This window comes from Ahaetulla prasina, chromosome 2, assembly GCF_028640845.1.
Source record: "Ahaetulla prasina isolate Xishuangbanna chromosome 2, ASM2864084v1, whole genome shotgun sequence".
Taxonomy (NCBI): Eukaryota; Metazoa; Chordata; class Lepidosauria; order Squamata; family Colubridae; genus Ahaetulla; species Ahaetulla prasina.
In genome coordinates this window covers 202,983,060-202,998,682 of record NC_080540.1, presented here as the reverse complement: position 1 = coordinate 202,998,682, position 15,623 = coordinate 202,983,060, and the positions used below count along the sequence as shown (strand labels likewise).

The following is a 15,623-nucleotide window of genomic DNA, read 5'->3' as shown; positions in this document are numbered from 1 at the left end:
CCCCCTGTCAACACCGTCTGCGACCGGTCGGAGAGATAGGAGGAGAACCACCGATAAACGGTGCCTCCCACTCCCAAACTCTCCAACCGATGCAGCAAGATACCGTGGTCGATGGTATCGAAAGCCGCTGAGAGATCTAATAGGACCAGAGCAGAGGAACAACCCCTATCCCTGGCCCTCCGGAGGTCATCCACCAACGCGACCAAAGCTGTCTCCGTACTATGTCCGGACCGGAAGCCGGACTGGAACGGGTCTAGATAGACAGCTTCATCCAGGTACTGGGGAAGCTGCCATGCAACCACACTCTCTACAACCTTCGCCACAAAGCGAAGGTTGGAGACTGGACGATAATTTCCCAAAATAGCTGGATCCAGGGAAGGCTTCTTGAGGAGGGGTCTCACCACCGCCTCTTTCAAGGCAGCGGGGAAAACCCCTTCCATTTTAAGGGGAGGGTGGAAATTGACGGGTTTGGATTGGGGGGGAGGGGAAGAATGGGTGGGTGGGGAAACCCGTCGGGGAGGGAGCCAAGTCCAATGTGCGTTCGCGGCGTTAAGTCAGGTCCGAGGGTGGTGGGGGAGGGTTTCATTCCAGCTTATCAGGGTTGTGCTCTTGACACGGTAAGTGGGAGAGGCAGATATGGCGGAAGGGGGGGCGCATCAGGTTTTGGGAGTACGCCCTCGCTATTTAAGAGCGTTCGCGTGCTCCGGCCCCCCTGCTTTTTCCCGTTCTCCGGATGACCAGAGTACTTGGGCCTCCGGCTGATGTTATGTAATGCAAGGTCCGTGGTTAACAAAGCCCCCCTGATCTCAGATTTAATTCAGGAGGGGACCACGGACGTTATGGGCATTACGGAGACCTGGTTGGGCACGGAAGGGGGGGGTTCCCCTGGTGGAGATGTGCCCACCAGGTTTCCGAGCATTCCATCAGCCGAGGGCCCAAGGTAGGGGTGGCGGGGTGGCGGTTATTGTTAAGGAAAGCCTGGAACCGAGGGAGACCACTGTGCCTCAGATAGCTGGTTGTGAATCCCTCTTTGTGAAGTGGGGTCGTAGGACTCAGGTGGGCCTGTTGATCACGTACCTGGCTCCTTGCTGCGTGACAACGGCCCTGCCCGAGCTGTTGGAGTTGCTGGCCGGGTTGGCAGTTGAAACCCCTAGACTGTTGGTCATGGGGGATTTCAACTTGCCATCAACTGGCTTGGCCTCCTCGACATCTCGGGAGTTCATGGCTTCCATGACGGCCATGGACCTGACTCAATTAGTGGACGGCCCTACCCACGTCGGGGGAGGCACTCTAGATCTGATTTTTGTCTCTGGCCAGTGGTTGAATGATCTGATTTTAAACGATTTAGTTATCGAGCTTTGTCATGGTCGGATCATTCTCTTCTTCGTCAGGACTTTCGGACCGCTACTCACCACTGCAGGGAGATGGAACCAATGCGTTGGTTCTGTCCCAGGCGCCTGATGGACCCAGAGAGGTTCCTGATGGAGCTTGGGCCGTTACCTGAGAATCTGGCCCGCGGCACGACTGAAGAACTAGCCGCGGCCTGGAAACAGGCCGCGGCTGGAGCTTTGGACCGTGTCGTGCCTTTGCGGCCTCTGACCCGGCGCAGGTCTCAACCAGCTCCTTGGTTCTCCGAGGAGCTGAGGGAGATGAAACGCCGGAGAAGACGCCTAGAGAGTGCCTGGAGATCCAGCCGTTCTGAGGCTGACCGGACACTAGTTAGGTCCTATAGTAGGACCTACCTAGTGGCATTGAGGGATGCGAAGCGTTCTTACGTTTCCTCCCTCATTGCGTCGGCAGATAACCGCCCGGCCGCCCTGTTTCGGGTGACCCGCTCTCTCCTTCAACAGGAGGGGCGGGAGGACCCATTACAAGGGCGTGCCGAGGAGTTTAACGGTTATCTATACGATAAAATCGTTCAGCTTCGGGATGGATTGGATCAAAATTGGGTAAATCCAGGCGAGAGTTTCGAGACCCGTCTTGTTGAGACTGTTTGGGATAGTTTTGACCCTGTGACTCCCGAGGACATGGACAGGCTGCTGGGAAGGTTGAATGCCACCACATGTTTACTGGACCCGTACCCCTCCTGGTTGGTGCTGGCCACGCAGGAGGTGACACGAGGCTGGCTCCGGGGAATTACAAATGCTTCCTTGCGGGAGGGGGTCTTTCCCGCTGCCTTGAAAGAGGCGGTGGTGAGACCTCTCCTCAAGAAGCCTTCCCTGGACCCAGCTCTTTTAGGAAATTACCATCCAGTCTCCAACCTTCGTTTTACGGCGAAGGTTGTAGAGAGTGCGGTGGCACGTCAATTACCCCAGTACCTGGATGAAACTGTCTATCTAGACCCGCTCCAGTCCGGCTTCCAGCCCGGATACAGTACTGAGACGGCTTTGGTCGCGTTGGTGGATGATCTCTGGAGGGCCAGGGATAAGGGTTACTCCTCTGCCCTGGTCCTATTAGACCTCTCAGCGGCTTTTGATACCATCGACCATGGTATCCTGCTGCGCCGGTTGGAGGGGTTGGGAGTGGGAGGCACCGTTTATCGGTGGTTCTCCTCCTACCTCTCTGACCGGACACAGACGGTGTTGACAGGGGGGCAGAGATCGACTTCGAGGTGCCTCATGTGTGGGGTGCCGCAGGGATCGATTCTCTCGCCCCTCCTGTTCAACATCTATATGAAGCCGCTGGGCAAGATAATCAGTGGTTTTGGGGTGAGGTACCAACTGTACGCTGATGACACGCAGCTGTACTTTTCCACCCCAGGCCACCCCAATGAAGCTATCGAAGTACTGTCCCGGTGTTTGGAAGCCGTACGGGTCTGGATGGGGAGGAACAGGCTCAAGCTAAATCCCTCCAAGATGGAGTGGCTGTGGATGCCGGCACCCCGGTACAGTCAGCTGCAGATGCGGCTGTCTGTTGGGGGCGAGTCACTGGCCCCGATGGAAAGGGTGCGCAACTTGGGCGTGCTCCTGGATGGGCGGTTGTCCTTTGAAGACCATTTGACGACCGTCTCCAGGAGAGCTTTTTATCAGGTTCACCTGATCCGCCAGTTGCGTCCCTTCCTGGACCGGGATGCCCTATGCACGGTCACTCATGCTCTCGTTACCTCTCGCTTGGACTATTGCAATGCTCTCTACATGGGGCTCCCCTTGAAGAGCACCCGGAGACTCCAGTTAGTCCAGAATGCGGCTGCGCGGGTTATTGAGGGAGCAGTTCGGAGCTCCCATGTAACATCTATCCTGTGCAGACTGTACTGGCTACCTGTTGTCTTCCGGGTGCACTTCAAGGTATTGGTTACTACCTTTAAAGCGCTCCATGGCTTAGGACTGGGATACTTACGGGACCGTCTAATGCCGTCTTCTATCTCGCAACGACCGGTGCGTTCTCACAGAGAGGGATTCCTTAGGGTGCCGTCAGCCAAACAATGTTGACTGGCGGCCCCCAGGGGGAGGGCCTTCTCTGTGGGGGCTCCTACCCTGTGGAACGAACTTCCCCCTGGACTTCAGCAACTATCTGACCTTAGGACCTTTCTCCGCGAACTTAAAACCTATTTATTCCGCCTTGCTGGACTGGCTTGATTTTTAAAATTTTAATTTGATTTTATGGGTTTTAAATTTTTGTCAATTTTATAGGGTGTTATTGTATTTTAAATTTGGCCATTTGAATAAGTTTTTTAAGGGTTGTTCGTAGAATTGTATGTATTGTTCCTTTTGTATTTTATTTTGGCTGTTCACCGCCCTGAGTCCTTCGGGAGAAGGGCGGTATACAAATTAAAATATTATTATTATTATTATTATTATTATTATTATTATTATTATTATTATTATTATTATTATTATTATTATTATTATTATTATTAAACTTTTCTCCACTTCAAATGATATCTATAGAGGAAAGGCTTTGATCACACTGTCATGGCTGCCATATTACTTCCTGCCATACTTTTCCCAGCAGATGTCAATATCCTTGTCTTCAATTAAAATAAAAAGTATTGAACCTAACTCACTATGCACCACTTCTTAAAGATAGATAAGTTATATAAATGTGAATATGTGGAAAGTGATTGTTTAATTGAGATAACTTTGTACATAAGGGATACTTTGTACATAAGGGAATAAGGTAAAATAATCCCTGATATTAAGAAAAGTAAGCAGTGATTGTCATACCAGGAATTTTAGCAAGGATTGAACTAGCAAGCTCATGCACAATCTCATCATTACTTTTTCCTGATCCCTGGGCTGTTGTTCGTGGCTGTACATCAAGTATTGTAGTAATCAGAGTATTAGTTTCTTTTCGCTATAAAAAAAAGAGAATATGAAAGATATTAATTTTTAGAAGCCCATATTAAAAATAGCTGACACTTAAATTTGAAAGATTTCTTTGTTTAATTTCACCATCACAAATTCTTTATCAAGGTGAAGATTCCACTCATTAAAAAAATGGTTCTGTGTGAAAATCTTCATACAATATATTTTTCCCTTTGGTCTTTGAAACTGCTTATAAAATGCATTCATATTACATTTCTCATTTTGATTCTTTAATCAACAGAAATATTTAAAGCTGATTAAACTAGTTGGCAACTTAGTCAAGTAAATAATTTTAAAGCTTTCAGTTGAAAGAAAGGCAATCCATCTACATGTTTTTAACTTAATGATCCAGTAACTTTTTAGAATATAGATCAGAGGTAGCCTTAATGATGAAGGTTAAATTCATATTTAACTGTTTTATGTAATTACTTTCTAGCAAAATATTTTTTTAAAATCCTTTTGATCATTCTGAAGGGTCACAATTTCTTAGGCGATGTACATCTTGTGAAATGTTTTTCAAAATGTTGAGCTTTAAGCTTATTATAACCTTCATTTGTTTATAATGACTGATATACCATCAACCATCATTAACACTTTTAAAAACCTGTTCCTCAATCTTGAAGTAATAGATTTTGATATTTGCTTTGGAAATTTTAAAAATGAGCTGATGATACACAAGATAAAATGAGCTAAGGAGTCCTTGGTGCTCTCTGAGCTTGGTTGTTTTCTTGCAGATGTTTCATTACCCAAGTTAACATAATCCAAATGAGCTCTTTATCATCAAATGTCAGTGTTTTTACGATTTGCTTTTCCGTCTAATACTCCATTTTCTCACAGGAAATATTATAGATAATGAAATGATTTATAGTAAGGTAATATATCTTGTTTTGAGGAAACACTCAAGTTCTTTCTTTCTTTCTGTGCCCCTCTGAGTTTATTTATTTGTTTTTGTCTTGTACAGTTTTTGTGACTTTTGCATTGTTCCTTATTTTTAAATATTTTAAGTTGCTGGAAGTCAAACAGCATATAATAAATTGCCAATATTACATACACAACATGTGAAATCATAGCTGCCAGTTTTTTAGCTGGTGTTGGCTGCATATACATCGAATTCTTCCCAAGAACCTAGGGTGTTGTTCCAAGGGTGCTTTTCAAAGGGCAAGTGGAGTTTCAGTTCTGAATTGAAGAAGCTTCTTGGATGAGAAATGAAACATCTTCAAGGAAAAAAACCAAAAACTCCACTTGCCTTTTGAAAAGCATCTTTGGGACAACCATGACCTGGATGACTGAAAATCTCATAAAAACCTAGGATATTGTGTAGCATAGGAGTGAATCCAAGCAGTGTGGCCTTTTGTAATCAACAGATGGGTGTTGTGTCTGCGCCCCCCGAGCCAGGCCCCCTGCCAGAAAGTGACTCGGAAAGTGAGGGGAAAGGGTCATCAGGACTTACCTCTGGAGCACTGGCTTCCCTGGCTCAGCTCCAGGAGCCAGAGGCAGGCCAGGTGGAGGAGATAACGAGGCCTCCGTCCCCTGACTCTTCCCCCCCCAGGCCACGCCTCCAGACCCAGCTGATGGCAATCAGGCCTGGCTAGATCCCAGGTTTTGGAGATACGAGAGGTGGCTACAACAAAGGAAGGGGTGGGGCAGGCCTAGAGAGTGCTGAGTCACGGAGCCACACCCCATAGAGTATAAAAACAGCCCTGGCTGCTCTTCTGCTCTGTGACGAGCAAAAATTGAGCTGAACTATTTGACTCATGGAGACATTGAGCTAAACTCTTTGACTCGTGGAGAAGTGAGCTGAACATTCGGCCTGGATTGCTAACTTCCTGGTTGCCCGGCAACCCCAAGATAAGGGAGACTTTGACAGGTAGCTGCAGATTTCCTGCCAGGACTGATAGCAGTCGTGAACTCAATTACTGGCTCGTTTAGCCAGCTCGCATGGCTGAGGCCGGGAGGGGACAGAACAATGGGAAATTTATCAATGTACATATTTTCTAAATATTGTCCAATATTTTTTGGTATGGCACCCAATGTGTTCATGACCACTGGGACCACCTCAGCTAGTTTAAGCCATAATTTTCCAATTTTCATTTTTTGATCTTGGTATGTTGTGATAGTCTCCAATTCTTTGTCTTCAATTCTACTGTCACCTAATATTGCTACATCAATTATCCACATGTCCTTCTTTTCAGCCACTGTTAAATCTAATGTCAAGATTTTATATTGGAAATCCTACAATATTTCAACCTGCTTATTCTCAACTATTTTTTTTCAACTCTATGTTCCCACCAATTTGATTGCATTAATTAAAGTAGCTTGCCCTCCTTTTTTTAATGTTCCAATTGTAAGCTAAGGTTTTACCTTAGCCACTTTCCTCTTAATCTTTTATAAAAATTGTCCATGACCTGGCAAAACATTAAAAAATGAAACCGAAAGCTTGATTTTAAATGCGTAAGAGCAAGCTATTGAAAGTAATGTAGTCGAAGTCAGAATTGAAAAACCATCAAATAGTTCAAAGTGCAGTTTATGTAAAAAACGGAAGAAAAGTAGATCATATACTCAACTGGTGCAGGAAGATCACACAAACTGATTATAAACAATGACATAACAGTTGTCAGAATGATTCACTGGTATAGTAGATATATTAATGGGAAATTATAATAAAAAATTCAACACATAATGTTACACATAATAACAGTGGCAAGAATTGTTTATGCACAAAATTGGAAGAATGAAAGCATACTTTCTGATGGAATTTTGATAAGGAAAGTGCTAGAATGTGCGGAGATGGGCAGGATGACAATGGAAATAAAAGACAGAGGAGAAACTGACTATTATTTGATTTGGACTTTATGGTACGACTGGTCAGAGAATAGAAGTAAAGATTAAGGATGTTAAAGTATGATAAAATGTGAAAAAAATCAATGTATATTTATGTAACTATAACAAACACACAGTGTACAGATCAAGGTACATTGTTCATTTATAGTCATGAATTATAATGCATATAAGAAAAATGGAAATAACCTGTATATACATATGAGGTATACTGATGCGGTATAGATGAAAATTGTGATTGAAAATAGAAAAATTGTTTAATAAAAATTATAAAAAAACAAAAAACAAAACAGAATGATTCACTGAAACATCTGTAAAAATTATCATGTAGGAATAATAGAAACATAGATTTGAAAAATTAATTTAAAAATGAGCGCTTAGAGAATCTATGCATTGACATTATGACATCCTAGCTTCTTGGGAAGAACTTGGTGGCTATAAAGAACTGGCAGAAGTGATTTCACATTTTTGTGTACCTAATATTACTTGATAGGTGGATAAAAATGCCAAATCAGTTCTAAACATCTGGCTGACTATTCAATCAACCATAATAATTTATTATGTTAATATTACACAAGGACTTAGGCTGTATAACAGATGACAGATACCTGAAATATTCCCAGGAAAATTTTGCCCTTGAAATAAGATTTTGTATTTTAGACTGCAGGAGTGAATTTGTTCTGTCTGCAGATTGCTTCAGATTTCTGCCAACTGTAAAGGTGACCTGCCCCATGCTGAAAGAACTAGGAGATGGTGGAGTTTAGAATGTTGGTCATTCCATTGAGGATAATTAAGATGATTTTCAATGAATGATTTAAAATAACCTCAGAGAAACTGCATTAAATGTTAGAGAGCACAGTTTTATTTAACAAGAATACTGCAGGCTGAGAGTGTAAGTCTGAAGTTATTCTTCTATTAAGCAAAATTTTAAATTGATATGGCAATATTATTGGTATAAATATGATTGGTAATGAAATATGTATAGCATACATTATAATAGGTTTTAAAATAACTGAAAAGAAAACCTTTTACATGAGTGAGAATTATCTTAGTAATATTTTAGGGATGGACACATTTTAGCAATCCTGCACAAAACACTTAACAATTACTGCTTGTTATTTTTGTGCAATTGATTAACACTAGCAAAGTCCTCCTTTTACTCTGAGCTGCAAAACACAATTTATCTTAAATTAGTTTTGAACATTTATTTTGAGTATATTCGCACCTGGAATGCTAAATTGGCATTTTCATGCATTCCAAATATTTCTGGGTCATCAATCAAAGGAAGGTTTTCAATATACTCCTTAAAATTTTGCAAATTGTCAGCCACGGGGGCAAAATATATTCCTGTTTTATTAAAAAGAAATAGAAACTTATTAAAAGTCAAACACAATAACAATTTCATACATTCTATATGATGCAATTTTATGTAAATACAACTTTAATAATTAATGTCATACTGCTAGCTTTCAGAGAACATTCTACCACTCTACATGATATGTGTCAGATTAGGTCTTCCTAAAGTTACAAGAGTACAAGTATTAAAAAATAACTTCCCAAACATCTATGTTAAAAATTGTCTAAGCATTTTATAATACCTTCATAATTTTCCTCTATTGTTTTACAATGCAATATTTGTTGCTTTATGAGAGTACAGAAAACACATTCTTATGGAACACTGATTATATAGAGCTTATTTGAAAAAAACAAATAATATTGCTTTTATTTGCTGTTTTGATTCTTGCTCTTTCTGCGTATTTAACTGAATGCTGGTGTTTTATCTAATTGAGCTTATAATATTTTAAAGTTATTTGTTATTTCAAATAACTTTAAAATATTCTAAGCTCAATTAGATAAAACACCAGCATTCAGTTAAATACATAGAAAGAGCAACAAGCAAGACAGCAAATAAAAGCAACATTAAGCACATTTTTTTAGAGCTTGAAGTTCTTTTTTTAAAAAAAAAAGTTTGAGAAATAGAAAGAGCTTCACTGAATGTGGATTTTGGGGAAGCATCCTTGAGAAGAGCCTCTCTCTTTGCGCTATCCTCAAGGATGCCATCCTAGAGAAGCTTTCTCCCCTACCACCACTGCAGATTTGATGAGGATACGTAGAGAAGAGCTTCAGAATTTCTAGTCCCTAAACAGCTGCAATTTGCAAGGTCCCTTTTCTTCTAAACTGGTCCTTAGTGAAGAGCTACTGAAGTATCAGTCGCTGAGTAAGCAATTTTAATATTCCTTGGGGAGTCTTTGGTTGTGTTTTTAGCACATAGAATAGAATGACATTGACATTTAATTACAAGGTGTTGACAGCACAGCTACCAGGGTGGCAAGGAGAGGGAAAACTTGCTGAAATTTCCATTGTGAATTAGAAATAATATACACACTTCTTTGGAGTGTATTCTGGTTGAATTTATGAGAGATAAACTATTTGTATGGGTGTTTTTTAGACCAACAAGAAGAAATAATACATTTCAATTAGCAAATAATTGCTTACCCATAGAGAACATTAAATTGTTAATACACACGCAAATATTTTATATTTATATACTGTATATAGCAATCTGATTGTGTAAAGTGAAGACTGGCTAAGTAAAGTGATGGGTTTTCATTTCAAAACAGGAAGGAAATTATAAAAAGTTATCAGAGATAGTGTTAATTCACTTGAGCAATGAGAAAGCTGTTCGGTAGGAATGACACGCAAAGAGTTAACTAAAACGTGTCCCTTGGGCATGCAAAGAAAGCCAACCTTTAAGATAGGATTAAATAAGATTGAGGAGATCCAGTTTGGGGTAGCAGTTAAGGCACCAGGCCGGAAACCTGAAGGCTGTCTGTTTTAATCCTGCTTTAGATATAAACCAGCTGGGCACTTTTGGTCACTTTCAGCTCTGGGAAGATGGCAAACCACTTCTGAAATCTTGCCAAGAAAACTGCAGATGTTGGTCCCGGCAGGAGTGACTTCAAAAGGATTTTTAAAAAAAGATTAAAAGTGCAGAAGGACTTTTAAAATGTCTAGGGTAGCAGAAAAACTAGGAAGCTTAAAGTAGAAAAACTAAAAACAGATATTGTGGTAGCTAACTAATAGCGAGAATAAAAGTAGGAGAACAGAATTTAGGCCGTGGGAAAAGCACAAGCTCTCCAGAGCCCTTGGGAAGTTATTATTTTTTAAGTACTGTGGAGGAGAGTCTCAAGAAAGTTTCAGCAGCTTTCAGCAGTTTTTGGTATTTTTCCCCCCCCAGATAAAATCACTGGACGCATGTAGAGAATGAAAAACAGAATGGATCAAGGGCTGAATTTTCTCCAGTCTTTGGATTTAGAGAGAAAGAGTACAGAACCTATTCCGACAAGATACAAACTTTGCTTGGCATTGATTTTAATTAAGACCAATAGTGTTAACATTTTCTCTTATCGTGTTTTATGAGAATGGAGACGCTTGGGCAGTTCAGGCTCAAATTAGTACCTGAAACACTTCTGATTGAGATAGATATACACATAGATACATGCATCCTAATGACAGGAGGAAAAAGGTGAATTACCTAATCACCCACACTAACAGCATGGAGTAAGGTATTTTTTTGGTACAGAAATACATTCTTAATTTGTAGAGCATTAATGCCAGGGAGAATCAGATCATGGTTGTACTCAACAGCTAGCAGGAAGAGTAGGAGAATGAAATCAATGCAAATGCTCTGAAGGACAAGACCAGAAGATGAATTACAATAAAAAAAACCTGAAAACCTGCAATGAGTACAACTGAAACCACTAGGAAAACTATTCACAAGGATGGCTTGGAAAGAACACAGCTTTCTTCATATTGTTAATGAGATGTAACTGTTTGTTTCCAAATGAACTGAGATTAGATCAGAAAGTGCAAGTTATGAGACAGATGTGCTCGTGTGCTCCACTGAGAGTAAATAAGGGAGGCTTTGTAAGAACATGAACAGCACATTTCTTCCTTGTAACCAAAGGAAATGGGCAAACAAATGTTAAGGTTCCAATTATTACATGATATTTGACCATTTTAAAAGACAGGATGCATCTATTGGGATTAAAAGACCAATGGGTAGATCAAGCCTTGCAGAAATTTCCAGAGCTTTATATTTGCATTACACATTCCATTTAGATAATCTAATACACATTATGTATGCCTACTACAGCTTGTAAAATATGTAGTAATTGTGAGAATGTGTACAGCCAGCAGGCTTTCTGGACTGGAAGATTTCTATTAATAACTTCAACATGCAACTCTAATTGAAAAAAATAATTATATAACAACAGCGTGCTAAAATCAAATGCTTGTATTCTTCCAGTGATTTTCAAAGCAGGTGCATAAGATTTCTTCAACAAAATCAAATAATAATGATCTGGGATTGTGACCCAAAATGGAGTCAAGGCAAGGTTAACATGGGTGCAAGCACATACACAGTTGTGGCTGGGGAGTTTAGATGCTGTTAATCTTCATGGGCACAAATTGGAGAAAAAGAAGATTGTGTCCGAGGAAAACAGCTCAAGTTTTAAAAAGAAGATGCTGGTTATTATATTAGACCAAAAATTTGATACAATTGAACATGAACAGGGTCTTAGCAACATTAAAATAGGGCATGTTGGAATGCCTGAATCTATGGTAGAATTGTTTTTTTAATACTGCTTTTTATAACTATGACTTTGCTAACCATACATTTAAATTATATTATTATGTTGAAAAATCTTTCTGTTGAGCTGGAACCAATTACCATATTTTCCATAGAAATATCACCTTGAATAGTGTGAATTCAAATAATACAGCCAATTTGTAGGATTCATTAATTGCACTAATCATTACCTATTTATATTATTCAAGTGCTGGTTCCTATACCTAAATGTTTCCTCTATACACCAATAAAGACACATTTTTTCTGTAAATGCTTTTCATCAACAGCTTGATTTTTAGGAAACAAGTACTGCTCCTGAAAAAGCAAGTTAGTGACTCAACTTGAGCTCCTATCAAGAAACCACTAATGGACGATTATAATTTAAAATAGCTGAATAAAACATTTTGCTAATAATGGTCCCCCCCCCCCAAATATAATGCGGGCTTAGAAATGTCTAACTATAGTATGCGAGATATTTTTTTTTTCCCTTTATAGAAAACTTTTTGAGTTGCATCTACTGAGAAATAAACTCAGCAAAAAGAGCAGTAGGGAATAAAAATAAGCTCACGCAACATATTGTTGATATGTAAGTAGTGTCTTTCCGGAAACTTTTATTTGAAAAAAAAATGGAACCAGGTGACATATTTGGAAAAGTTGATCAAGAAAAGACAAAACTGAAGTCGAGCACAGTTGGGAATCAGGAAGTATGAAAGGAGAACTTGAGTAAAGTAACATCATATCCTCATCTAGAAGACATCACTCATTTGCACTCAAAAGTCTGGGAATAAGGATGCTGGCGATGCATTTGCCATACGCAGAACTAATAAACCATTGTACTGTGACGGTGTGCTCTATTTAGCTCACCAGCAAAAGGAGCTACTGCAGCTGACCTTGAAAGGAACAGAAGGAAACACTGCATCACAAGGGCAAGATCTTCTATATTTGAACGTACAGAAACTCGACCATCGAAATTCTAAGATGCTTCTCTTCATTTAACTTTACACTTTAGCTCTTCTGAATTCAGGGAAAGGTTTTCAAAAATGGCAGCTGCATGATCCAGAGATCTTGCCTTTTTTTGACTGGGAATAATCCAGAAAAAAACAGCCACATGCTGATACTTATAACAATTCAGATTTTAAGAAATTGAGGGAGAGCATGTTCTAACATATGCCCAATTCCTTGTAAGATAGAAATAATCATGAGGACTAAATGGCTGAACATAAGGATAGATGGCAAATGAGCAGTTGGGGGTGAATGAGAATATATTGCAGTCACCTAAGAAACGGATTAAATCATGAGAATCTGAAATGTACCGCTGAATACCTGAAATTGTATTAATTTAGAATGAAATTAGGTATACCTGATTTTTATAAGATTATGTCCATGCTTTTAAGGGAATCAATTACTTATGTATTTATGTCATTAAAAATTATACTTGGTGAGTTCTTTTGAGGGTTAGGCTCTGGTGCACATATTCAAGGTTTTATATGTGACAGGTGGCCAATACACCTCAGGTTGTGTATTCTTGCTCATAATAAACATTCCAGGGAAGAATGCACTGCCAGTAATGAGTTTTATTCTTCTCCAACACAATTGAATTATCGAGCAATTGCAATCAGTTTAATAGAAGCTTTTACTGATGTCAGATATCGGCAACTTAAAATGTATTTACCTGATTCAGAATATTTATACTCATCTTCCAAAGTTTCAGGAGAAAAAAACCTCTTTAGGATTGTGCGAAGACACCTTTGATCCCAAGCATCTGTAACTCGTCCTCCATATGTAATCTCCCCTGCAACATGATTTGTTTTACAAATAATCTCATCATTCATTAGGTTTAATGTAACACATTTTTAGCTCTATTTTCTCTGAATAATTATTGAACTGGTGACTTCTAAAATGTGTTATCACGCATCTAAATTTCCTCTGACTACATTAATAGAAATGTGCAAAATGCCAGACTATCAAAATATGTGTGATAAAAGATTAATTTTAATAATTGGTGAATATGCAAAATTTTGCAGGCTGATTGATACTTGCATAATTATATAATGTGCTATTTGGTAGAAAAAGTGTAAAATATGGATACCTGTGTATCTTATAACTAATTTTTTCCTTAACTATGGCAAGCTTTGGTGTACAAATGTGGGTTACGAAAACAGTAAGATTATTCTATCATTTAAATAGAAACATGTAGCCAAAATGATAAACATAATAGATACCACTAATGCAAATTGTGACTTTCAATTTTCAAGTCAGATTTTGAAAATTTGTTTTTAAAAGCTTTTATTTGAAACAATATTCAACCTTTTATATAAAAATTATATAAAAATGTGATTAAATAAATAAATAAATAAATAAATAAATAAATAAAGCTTTATGGCAATTGTAATAACTTCATAAATATATAAAGTTGTACTTTGCAGTTTTCACTGAACTGCAGCGTTAAGTATATTGCTGGCCCTGTCGCACATTAACAATAGTAAAGCTGAGAGTGCCAGCAGTTGAGCTCTGGATAATAAATGCATTGAAAGAGCCGGAAAATTAATAGAGACTGAAATCATAGTAAGAGTCTAATGCTAATTTTTACTACGTGAGTTTGTGTTTTGTCCACAAATCAAGGCAAACACCATGTTTTTCCTACAATAATAATAATTTATTGATTAAAATAATAATGAATTCATTTTATAATCCTTGGGAAAGACTCCATAGGTGGAGTCAGATCCAATCTGAACATCTGGCTGATGGTGTGACAAACCATAATAATATATAAATAATAATTTATTGATTATTCATTAGGCCATATCAGAATAATACATGTTCCCACGAGATATACAACTTACCCTACTGCTGGTCTGGAAGTATAAAATGTAAAACAAGAAAAGACCATGTGCTACAAAATAGAGCAAAAGAACTAAAGGAGAATGAAAATCTTATTTCTGTGTCACTCCTACAATTTACCCCAATCCAGGCGTGAAATGCCCCCAGTTCGGACCGGATGGCGGCGGGTGGTTCAGAGAACTGGTAGCAAAAATCCCTGCTCCCCCCCGCACATACCAATGTCCACCGAATTGCCTGGTCGCCCGCTTGCTGTTTCTTTTAAAAAATGCTTTTAAAAGGTAAAAAAAGCCTCTGACAATCACAGCTGAGCCGCGCAATTGACAGAGCCTTTTTTTTAACTTTTAAAAGCATTTTTTAAACAACCTATTTGGCTGAATAGGTTGTAAAAAATACTTTTAAAAGTAAAAAAAAAAGTGTGCCCACAGCTGATTACCCGCCCCCCCGCACGTTGTTCTACTTACCTCATGCCTCCTTTTGGCGCACACTGTGCGCACATGCACCTCGCATTTGGTGTGTGGTGTGCACTGTGCACTGTGCATGCATGCGCATAGCGCGCATGGGCAGCCAGCTAACTGGTAGCAAACCGATTCAGATTTCACCACTGCCCCAATCATATCCACGTATTTGGTTCCCAATTGTGCTGTTTTCTTCAGATGAAGGACTATATCATAAATATTTTCAAAGGGGAGCAAAATCCAGTCCTTTTCAGACACTTAACCTCCTCAGATCACTTAAAACAGATCCATGGAGATTTCTGTATTACTGGGTAACAAAATGGAGCCTACTTATACTTTAAAAGGGGCTTTCTCTTGTTTTTAACTACTCATCTATCTGCTGGGTAGATTTAGTTTTAATACATGGGAGGAGGGAGGTCACTTATTTTCCTGAAAAAGAAGACATATGCAAATCTGCAGCTGCTGTAGATCCAGATCCCTCTCTGTTTCCTCAGAGCCATTCCTTAAGAGTGCCTTTTATCAATTTTCGCTGATGTGGCAACTGTGCCTTTTCCT

The 15,623-nt window shown here is 39.5% G+C and overlaps 1 protein-coding gene across 1 annotated transcript in view; it reads right to left on the bottom strand.

Moving 5' to 3' along the window:
* The window catches only part of DNAH6 (dynein axonemal heavy chain 6), a 187,960-nt gene that overhangs the window by 18,573 nt on the left and 153,764 nt on the right, over positions 1 to 15,623 (bottom strand). The window contains exons 66-68 of the mRNA XM_058168036.1: positions 13,445 to 13,564; positions 8,368 to 8,489; positions 4,164 to 4,293 (exon numbers count right to left, since the gene is read on the bottom strand). Coding sequence (XP_058024019.1) covers positions 4,164 to 4,293; positions 8,368 to 8,489; positions 13,445 to 13,564 — 372 coding nt within the window. The remainder of the gene's footprint in view (positions 1 to 4,163; positions 4,294 to 8,367; positions 8,490 to 13,444; positions 13,565 to 15,623) is intronic.